This window comes from Colossoma macropomum, unplaced genomic scaffold, assembly GCF_904425465.1.
Source record: "Colossoma macropomum unplaced genomic scaffold, Colossoma_macropomum, whole genome shotgun sequence".
NCBI lineage: Eukaryota > Metazoa > Chordata > Actinopteri > Characiformes > Serrasalmidae > Colossoma > Colossoma macropomum.
The window spans coordinates 32,080,516-32,091,832 of NW_023494805.1; the positions used below are offsets into that span (position 1 = coordinate 32,080,516).

The 11,317-nt window shown below is 38.1% G+C and overlaps 1 protein-coding gene across 1 annotated transcript in view; it reads left to right on the plus strand.

Annotated features, from left to right (window-relative positions):
• Positions 1-11,317, plus strand: part of carmil3 (capping protein regulator and myosin 1 linker 3) — a 138,972-nt gene that overhangs the window by 79,534 nt on the left and 48,121 nt on the right. The window contains exons 18-19 of the mRNA XM_036597456.1: positions 3,936-4,017; positions 6,294-6,390. Of these exons, the coding sequence (XP_036453349.1) occupies positions 3,936-4,017; positions 6,294-6,390 (179 nt within the window). The remainder of the gene's footprint in view (positions 1-3,935; positions 4,018-6,293; positions 6,391-11,317) is intronic.

The window sequence follows — 11,317 nt, forward strand, 5'->3', positions numbered from 1 at the left end:
ACTCAAGAACCCTTAAGAAGTACGTAGTTAAACAAGTTCAAGTTAAAAGGTGCTTTGGGTCTTCTTATTGTATTCCTATAGCAATGTCATCTGCAAATTTTGATCACATTTGGACAGATAGTTCTCAAGTTCTCAAAACTTTTTGTTTTGTTTTGTTTACCACAAACTTTTTAAAAACATTTTTCATCATACATGTTTTCTCTCATAAGGGGGGACTTCTAAATGTGTTATGTGACTTTGATATGTATCTATGCAATCATAGGAAGGAAAGACAAAAACAGAAAAGAGATAAGTCTGTGGGACTAGTGACATGACCAAGGTTCTAGACTGGGGTTAGACATGTTTTCAAATACCGAGATGTTTGCATAAACCACTCAGTTCACACTTAACTTATTTTAATCACTCTTCGTGGTTGTAACATTGCAGTATTTAGAAGCACACAGCTCGCTCAAAGTGAGAACTAGCCAGGCTAAAATTTAGCCTCCACATGGCGGAGTTAGTTTTAGCACTGTATTACAACTAAGTCTCCCAAAGTAAACAATAAAAAGAATTCATATCCCTCCATAAAATTCTTCAGCCGTTTATTACATATACATGCAGTTTGTAACTGCAAAACATAGATGCTTTAGTAAAATCCAGCTTGTTTGTTTTCTTTTATTTCAGCGGTGCACACCAAAGCTACTTGAGTGCTAATAGCTCCCCCTTGTGGGGAGAATCTTCAGCCTGCTATAACCATCAGTGAGTGAATGAGTGAGTTACAAACAAATAAAATTTTCTGAGGTGCTTTACATGTATGTTTATGTATGTAAATTTAATCCATCTAAATTGGTCATTTCAATTTAATCCCTGAATGACGTTTACATCTCAGTTTAAAATAATGTAGCAACAGGATTAACATTAATCTAAATTTACTGGAAAACTAATCTGGGTTTAAATGTAAGCCTGAATATTTTTATTCTAGGTTTAAAGTTTGTTGCAACTGGAATAATAAACCATGATGTACTCCAAGTTTAAGACTGACCCCTTAAAATCCCAGGCTTAGTACTTTCTAAGGCTTGTTATTCAGTAAATACAGGGACTTCAATGCAAACTAGTTGAGCTGTTCTTAGGTTATAGAAGTGTGTAATAAAACGTTGAGCCTGCCGATGGGCCCTGGACATTTAAAGGGTTAATCTTTGTTAGTGCAGCCCACCCTAGGAAAAATAATGTCTCTTGAAGGTGGAAGGAAGTTACAAAAGAAAAATCATTACAATGTAAATATTGAATAATCAGATGAGCAGGACAACAAGCTAAAATCTAAATTTAGCAAGGTAGCCTGGTATTTAAAAAGGTTTCCTCCGTGCAGCTTCTTTTCTCTGGCTGAAGGTTAAAAAACTTCTCTCTAGTGTCCGTTTTGTGCTGAATAAAGATGGAGTCACTGTTTTCTTCGTGTTACACTAGTGCTTGCTTGGTTGCCTATTTATTAGCCTGTAGCTCAGTGGCTAGGCTAGCAGATTGGTTGACACCACAGGGATTGCCAGTGGCTGTATGATGTGTTTGCATAATGCATGCTGGGTATTGTAGTGAGAGAACACTTGTTAATGAAACCATTCAAACAATATCAACTTCTGTCAAGTTCATGAGGCTAAAAGATACCATGCTGAATACTGCATAACACAACTGATAACATATTAAAATCTAATTTTAGGCTGAAATGGCCCTAGCATGAAATATTCATAGTTAAATAAAAAGATATTGATTTTGCCTCTGTGTATCGATTCTATTGTGAAGTTGTGAAGCTCCCAATATTGAAATATTAAAGTGTATAGGTTTTTTATATTTTTTCTCAACCCCAATATATATATATATATATATATATATATATATATATATATATATATATTAGCCACAGTCCCCCAGTGACTATAGTTTGACTGATTATGTATCCCAATAAGCATACATTTATATCTTTATATATATTTATACAAAACTATTTTTCAGTAAATTTTAAAAAATTAAAGAAAATAGGAATATGTGACACTACACCTACTCTTCATGACAACAGACATAGACCTACATAAACATTTATAAACAATTATTCCAATGGGTGTCATCTGTCATAGAGGCTGCTTTTGTCACCGTTCATGTTATCATAACATCTGTCAGCTTTCAGATTTTTTTCTAACTTTGGCTTGCATCATCACTTTTTTGGATGAAATGACATAGCATGTGATAACTAGGCCTGGGCAATATCTAAAAAAAAAGATGGTATTTTCTATGTAAATAATGTCCCCCAGGACCTACTTTCTATTCTGTTTTTAATTTATATGCTTTTTTTAACATTAACTACTTGAATGGTGTTCATTGAATGAATGTTCATTCGTGAGCTCCTTCTGGTGTAGGTTCATTGTAACTTGTGTGCTAATAGCACCCCCTGCATCTCCTGAGAAAATTCTGACTGCAACGCATGCTCTAAAGGAGTGATTCCCAAAGCCATGTCAATGTGCTTTACATATTAAAAAACAAGCGTGTAGTGTTATATTTTCATATTTGTCATAAATGAACTCATATGAACTACGACTGAACCACACTTTTGGAGATCAGTTTGGCCTGCTCCATGTATGGATTTTTAACGCATCCATACAAAACAGCAAATTGAGCAGCCTCGGTTTAAAATGTTAGCGCAGCGTCGCAGTCTGTCTGTTTTGGACGTGATGTGAGAGAGGACATTAGTATATGTGTGTTCATTTTCAAAACTTGACAGGTCCAACTTTTTTCAATATTGTTTCTCATTTTTTTTTTTTATTTTGAAAGCAAACTTGAAAAATTTTAATTATCTTGAGTTTAATATTTAAATAAAAAATGATGTCCCAGGTTCTGATGTCACTACCGAAACACAGAGTTTTAGTCTATAGGATGAGCCTTATTTTAGCCACACCCCTGCATTTTTGAGCGGGAAGTGAGACTGCGTCCCTCCTGGCCAAATCGTGAGCAGTTAGATCCCATTTTTGTAAGTAAATCAGTGTGTAACATTAAGAATTGTCAGTACTGAAACACATATTTTCTGCAATTAAGAAAGTAAAGTAATATTTTTTAATGAAAAATCTTATGATTTTATGTGTGAACAGCTGTTAAATGCTGTGTTTGCTAGTCATGAGCTAACTAGCATCTTTTAATTCTGCTTAAATTAGCTACAATTGTCTCTAGCGAAACACTCACCACTGGAACATTTGGTACATTCTTAATGTATTGTTAGTGACAAAATGTTCAAACATTTATTTGACTGAAAAAACATAAAAAACAGAGTTATAAGAACTTTAATCTAAAGTCCAAGTCGGTTAAAAGTCCGAAATGCGGTTTCGGCTCTGAATCTGACCCAACTCAGTAAAATGATCCACATCCACCACATGAATCTGTGAAGGTGACTTGATTATGAATGCAGTTTGTGAATCAGACGTGCGTCTGTGCGTCTACGCTGCTGTCTTTGGTGTCTCCACACGGAGTGGCTGCTGCACAGTATCTACTGGTTGATTGACTCTTAAATGCAAAGTGAGTTGCACAGATAAAGAACCGGAACGTTTCAAGGCCTCGTGGAAAAGTTCAACGCACGTTTATCTCCGTGCGGTGGCGTGCCGGCTTTTTTCTTTATCATCGCTGACATTTCCTGTCTTATTCACTTCATTCCTTACAGCCTTTTCAGTCGTCTCTTGAGTCTTTTATATAGCCATTCATGGTGGGAATGAAATGCACTTGCCTTGAAATCGAGTGCAACTTTTCAGGCCTTTTTAGTGTTGGCCAGCTCTTTTCTTCCAGCAGCTAATTAAATCTAGATGAGCTAAAGCTGCAGGGACTAGCATTCGTCTGCTGGCTTAACAGCTATTAATCTCCATTAATGAGGAAAAACATTGTTGCATTCTCTTTTTCTCTTTCTCTTTCTCTTTGTCTTTCTTTCTCAGCTCAGGTCAGCAGGTGCAGCTGTAATACAGGACTTATTCCCCCAAGTCTCCTGCATCAGCACCTTAGACATCTCAGATAACGGTGAGATCAGTCAGTCACGTGTGTTTGTGTAGGGGGTGGGTTATGTGGTGATATATGTTGTTATTGTGATAAATTACAGTACTGAGGTCCAAGATCACCCTTTCATTTATTTACTTTAAGTCAAAATTGCCATTTCTCAAGATTTCAGTATCAGTACAGTGTGCAACCTGTTGAATACAAAAAATGTACAAAATTCTAGTCAATAGCAATTTTTTAAAATTGTGGCTCTGTTTTGCTGCTGTTTTGCTGCTGGATTGAGTCTATTACAACTTATCAAACCTTAGAAAAGCAATGTTTTACCAATTAAGCACAATATTTGTTGGATATTGTGAAAAATGTCTGTATATATAAAGCACATCTCCTTCTTTCTATCAGCTCCACTTACCATATAGGTGCACCTTGTAGTTCTACAATTACAGACTGTAGTCCATCTGTTTCTCTGCATACTTTGTTGGCCTGCTCTTGAAAGGTCAGGACCCCCACAGGACCACCACAGAGCCGGCATGATAACAATGATGTGATGGTTGTGGTGTGTTAGTGTGTGTTGTGCTGGTATGAGTGGATCAGACATAGCAGTGCTGCCGGATTTTTTTGAACACTGTGTCCACTCACTGTCCACTTTATTAGACACTATTACCTTGTTGGTCCACCTTGTAGATGTAAAGTCAGAGACGATAGCTCATCTGCTGCTGCACAGTTTGTGTTGGTCATCCTCTAGTCCTTCATCAGTGGTCACAGGACGCTGTTCGGTGGATCTTTTTGGTTGGTGGACTATTCAGCAGTGACACTGAAGTGTTTAAACCTCCAGCAGCACTGCTGTGTCTGATCCACTTGTACCCGTGCAACACACATGAACACGCCACCACCATGTCAGCGTCACTGCAGTGCTGAGAATGACCCATCACCCATATAATACCTGCTCTGTGGTGGTCCTGTGGGTGGCCTGACAATTGAAGAACAGGTTGAAAGAGGGTTAACAAAGACATGCAGATGGACTTAAACTACAAAATGGACCCTCTATTTCCTTCTTTTACTTATATGTTTGGGATCATTATCCTGTTGAAAGGTCCACTTCTTCAGCTTCAATTTTTTGACAGATGGGCTCATGTTCTCCTCAAGCTCTCTCTAGTATGAATGAGAATTCATAGTCAATTCTATGACTGCAAGTTGGCCAGGCCCTGAGGCAGCAAAGCAGCCCAATGTCAAAATGTTTACACCACCATTTTTCTGATAAAATGCTGTTTTTTGTTTTTGACAAACCTGGTTTCGGGTACTGTTGCCAATCTCTGACCCTGACATCGTTCCAGAAGTCCTGGTCCATGCCTAGACATTGATTAGCAAACTCCTATGTAGATCAAATGTGTGCAGTCTCTTTCTAATGGTAGATGCCTGCACTTTTACATCAACAGAGGCAAGAAATACCTGCAGATCCTGTGATGAAATTCTGGGGTCCTTAAAGACTTCTTTTCGGCATCTTATGGTCTATTCTTGGGGAGGCAGTGGTTTCAATGGTGTTTGGCCCTGGCAGTGGTTTCTATGCTTCTAAATGATCTTTCAGACAGTGGAAATATTTACTTCTAATATTTCGCACATCTTTTTAAACACCTTCCCAGATTTACAGGCATCCACAACCTTCTTTCTGAAGGCCTCAGAGAGCTCTTTTGATCTCAGCATGATACCTCACACTCTGATAACAAAGAGCAAACCAGAGCAGATATTTGAGATTTAAATAAGACAAATTCCTTCAAGATATTCCCTAACATTGTTCTAGTCATTAGCACCTGAACGGGTGCAGCTGATTTCAATTTGACACATTGAATAAGTGATATATTGGCATGCACTTACTTTTTCAACATAACAAAACATTTCTATTAAATAAAGGATGACATAATTGTTCATTTTAACTGTCACTTGTTAAATTATATCAACTTCATCTATCAATATTGTTTAAATGATCTGTATGCCCAAAAAAAGAAATATGTTATCTCAAATTTCACACTAATTTGATTCAATTTGATTAATTTGGTGCACTGCAGAATTACATCCTAACAATGTAAAAGGCAGCTGACATTTTCAGATGGTATAAATGCTAAATATAAAATAAAAAAAACAAACAAACATGGATCTCCAAGGTTTTAGTATGACTTTGTTCTGCCTACATATTTTGCGCTTTACCTGCCGATTCTTCCAATGCATAACAAACACTTCCACTCTTCTATTTCTGTTGTTCTATCTTTGTTCTGATTTGCTTTGTTCTGTTTTGTTTTGCACCTCAGGTTTGGACACTGATCTTTTCTCGGTCATCCCGGCCTTCTCCCGACATCCCTCCCTCAAGCACCTGCTGCTGGGCAAGAACTTCAATGTCAAGGGCAGGTACGGAGCATCTGGTGCAGACATGTGCACTGAGACATTCAGACTCAGAGACAAAGGACACAGATTCCTGCTGCTGGGGCCTGACCGATATTTGTAGGCAATACCGATACTAATTTACATATCTAAAAATTCTGATAACTGATAATATAAAAAAATGAAACAGGACTTTTCTGACTGATATGATTACCAGTTCTCAATTGTCACATTTATTAAACTCAAACCACAGAAAGTCATAGCCTCTTATGCTCCTTGGAACCACCAGTGGTTCCAAAACGTGCTTCGTCATATTCTTCATAACTTTCATATTTCATAAGCTACATTCAAAAGGTGGGGGTCATATGAGAGCTGTAAATCACCTCTTTCCAGTCAAATGTAATGGGTGATGTAATTTTAAACCCTTATAATAAAATAAGCTCAACTCACAATTTTTTTGTCTACTGAAAGTTGACCCATTTTTCCACAAATCTGGGCTATAAACTATACACAGATGGCGTCTCTTCAGTGATCTGCTCTGTAAACATTATTTTTATAAAATAATACAAAGTGCGTCTGAGATTTTAGGCTTGCAGCAGTAAATTGTAAGCATATAGCAATATGTATATGATCATAAAACACATCTGTTAATTTGAGGGGAGCTTTTGAAATAAATAAATAAATAATGTAAATTTTTATTTTATTTTATTTCATGCAGTTACTGAATAATTTGCCTTAAGATTTGGTTACATAAATTCAGATGGACAAACCAAAATATACCCTGGAGCATAATAGGTTAAATAATAACAATTACAGTTTTATGCAAAATTTAGGCACCCATGATCAAACTGCATGTTTTGTTGACTGTCGAAAGTAAGTTTTGGCACATTTCATATTTGATGTTTTACTTTTTTCCAATGTGTTAAATTGAGCAAATAATTTGAAATTAGGCACTACAAATGTGAAAATAGGTCCCTGTGAAAAGGGTCAAAGCTCAAAATCTGAAAAACAGCCCCAGACTGTTATCCCTCCTCCACCAAACTTTGCTGTTGGCACTATGCATTCTGGTAGTTAGCGTTCTCTTAGCATTCACAAACCCAGATTCGTCCATCAGACTCTAAAACAGTGAGCGTGATTCATTACTCCAGAGAGCACATTTCCACTGCTCCTGAGTCCAGTGGTGGCCTTTTTTACCACTCTAGCCAGCACTTCCCAGAGTGCATGCAGATGGTGAGCAACTTCTGGCAAAGATATGGCACTACTGGCCCATTGTTGCCACCAGGAAACTGCATTTGAGCCAAAAGTAGCCCACATTAAACAACTTTATTGGGCTCCCATGAGGTATGTGACAGTCATTTATGTTTCAAACAGGAATTAACAGAATTGTGGAAGCGTGTAGTCTAAATTAAGATCTCAGCCATAAATTGCATGGTAAAAAATCCAACCTAAGATGTTTTGGTCTTTGTGACATATTGTGTTTTATTTGGGTTAACATCTTAATTTGCCTCAGTACTATGAACACTACATATCCTACATATTGCTACTACATATCCTAGTTTGCAGTTTAATTCAAGTTTAGTTTAAAATGATTTGTGGCTGCTTAAAATATTGTGCTCACTGAATATCAAATAGTAAGTTAATAGAACAATAAGACACCTCATGTTCAATCAACTTAAACTTTTAACCGTTTTGTTGCCATATGAAGGCTAAAGCAGAGAGCTAATAGCAGGTTTTACAGTGATCTGGCTGTGTGTTTGAGCTGTATTTCTGGCTGTGTGCCGTTAGAGCTGGTTTCTCTCACTCTGGCTAGTGATGGCAGGTTCCTCTGAGTGTTCTGGTGTGTGAATCATGGCGTTGTTTTAACCCTTTGTTAGAATATGATGGAAAAAACAGAGCAATAATATCAGGATTTTGGGTGATTTTCCGAGCTGAATTACTCACTGATACTGACGTCACAGCTCAAGGACGTCACAATGAGCTAGTTTGGGCCGGGTCTGCTGAATGGTCTGATATGATAATCATAATTTGCTGATTTTATTGAAACCTACATTTTTGCCCGCAAATAGCGGTCTTCAGTTTCTGTTTTTCACAGTGCAGTAAACATTTTGACATGCAGGCTTATTTAGGTAATGTAGGCCTATAAACAGGAGGACCAGAGTAGTGCAATAGTGTAAACATTTGCCCCATCATGAGGAGTTCAAACCCCATCAATACCACAGCTGTCTGCGGCTGGTAGCCAACGAGGGGGAAGCATGTGCTAACCTCCCTGATGCTGTTGTCACTACACAACAGAGGAGGTCCCACCCAACAGGGAAGTTGTTATAGTGGCCTGGTTTTTGTACTGGTGGTTTTGACAGGTGGGTCACTTCTGGCAGTGGTGGTTTAAAGGTGGCTGAGATGTGGCCCTTTAATGGCAATAAACAGGCTGTGTTCTAGCAACCACATCTGGCCCTCTTCTGTGCCATCATTCCATGCCGTATGTGGGCCTCAACTAAGTGCCAGATGTGGCCCAGGTTAGGGTCATATTAAATTTGCTATCTGGGTTGGAGTTGTGCATAGTGATCTTAGGCTTCTGTGCAGCTGCTCAGCCATGGAAACCTATTTCATGAAGCTCCTGAGGCACAGTCCCTCTGCTGATGTTGCTTATAGAAGCAGTTTTGAACTCTGTAGTGAAAGACGTAACAGAGGATAGGCGATTTTTACGCGCTGTGCATTTCAACGCCCGGCGGCCCCTCTCTGTGTGTTTTGTGTGGTCTCCTGCTTTGTGGCTGAGCTGTTGTTGCTCCTTGATGCTTCCATTTCACAATAATAGCACTCATGGTTGACCAGGGCAGATCTAGCTGGACAGAAATCTGTATGATCCATTTTACTGCCAGTGTCTATGGAGATAGCATGGCTATGTGCTTGATTTCGTACACCTGTTTCATACACCAGCAATGGGTGTAAAACACCTTAACTCAATATGTAGGAGGGATGTCCACATACTTTTGGCCATGTAGTGTACATGGATTAGACCCTAGATGCTACACAAAGAAAGATAAATATGTGTGAGAGTATAATAAGCATAATATGCAGATATAAAAGATGTGCTGAGATGCTGTTCCTACTTTGCTCACAGAGGCTCATTACGGCCAACAATTAGTTGAAGTCTATTTTAGGAAAAGGTGGTTTTTGGTTCACTGAGAATGATCAAGTGACCGCATGAATCATTGAGTGCTGCCAAATTAGTCCCCTATAGAAAGGTAGCTTAGCTGGTGTACCAGAGGAGCGTCTGGCAGCAAGATGAAAGCTTTCACATGTGGTTGGCTGGCATCCTTAGATGTTCATACCAGTGAATACAGAGGTTTCAGAACTCCACACGAATTCCCAGTGACATCACTGGGAAAAGATTATGCATTAGATTTAAGAGCAGATTTTAGCTCAGTTGCAAACCTTATTTTGGCATTAAAAAGTGGTTGTCAGATTTACTAAACAGACAAAGGGGCCCTTCAACCCCCACATCAAGATCAAAGGGGTATTTCGCACTTTTTCCATATTGTTTTCCTCAAAGCAAAAAATCCTGGGAGGAGCATTAACTCTGATTTACCAATACTCATTTGATATATCTGAAAAGTTTGTCTTATTTTGGCTGCCACTGCTGTTGCTAAGAGATGCCAGTCCAACTATAGTAGTTTCCATCAGGTGAATAAGTGGCCTGATGAAATGTTGTCTTCTCCTGATTATTTTGACTTGATAACATGTTGATAAAAAGGATATTTTCCCCAAAATAATAGCAATATCTCAAAATAAATGTCCTTTCTCAAAGAGAAATAATGAATCTGTTTTTCAAAAGCCACAGGCCATCTTTTATTCCTTTTTATTTTCCAGTCAAAACAACCATTAAGCACATAAATTGTTCATTTTTCAGTGTCAAGAGCAAAAGCAGAAAACATACCCCTGGCCAATTATTTAAGAAGTAAACACAATCTCTGCAGCAAATAAATAACATATAAATAAAATGAAATTTTTTCTTTAAATATTTATTCACATTTACTTTTATTCGATTACCTTCATAAACAGAAAAAAAACAGTAATCATGGCATGTGCAGAAACTTTGTACTTAGTAACACCCCCTTGACATCCCAGCTTGCAAACACTTTTTTTTATCCAGTTAAGAATCTTTCTATTCTTGTTTCAAGAATTTTCAAGCAATTTTTCTTGCAGAACACTGATTGGCTAGTTCTAAGATATTCTCAGGCCGTCTTGTTTAGGCATGTTTAAGATGGCCCTCTTCAAGATGGACATGTATAAGATTTTCAATGAAGTCAGGGGACTGTGAGGGCCATTTCAAAAGCTTCAGCTTTAACGTCTTGAAGTAGTTCATGGTGGACTTTAAGGTGTGTTTTGTATGATTGTCCTGTTATAAAAGGCAGTTTCTTGACTGACTGTGGCACATGTACTTCCAGAATTCATGGAATCCATTCTTCCATCTACTCATGCAATATTTGCCACTGGCTGCCACACAACTCCAAAGCATAATCGATCCACACCCATGCTTATCAAGGTGTTCCTTTCATCAAATGCTTATGTTTTCTCCAAACATAACTTTGCTGATCGTGGCCAAAGAGTTCAATTTTTACTTATTAGTCGACAGCACTTGTTTACAGTGTCTCTGGTTTATCTAGATGTTGTTTTGCACATTTCACACATCGATGTCTGTGATAAGGTTGCAGGTGAGGTTTTTTACTGATGACTCTTTCATGCAGATCATGTTTGTAGAAGCAATGCTGCACAATAGAATGGTGCACCACCACTCCTATGTCAGCTAAACCTTCCACAAGGCACTTTTTGTTATATGGAGGTTTGGCTTGCCTTTCTGGGCAGTATATGAGCATTTCTGTCTGAGAGTTTTCTTGGTCTTTGATCTTGCATTGGCTTGCACGGTTCCTTAACTGCCATTTCTTAAAGACAACGG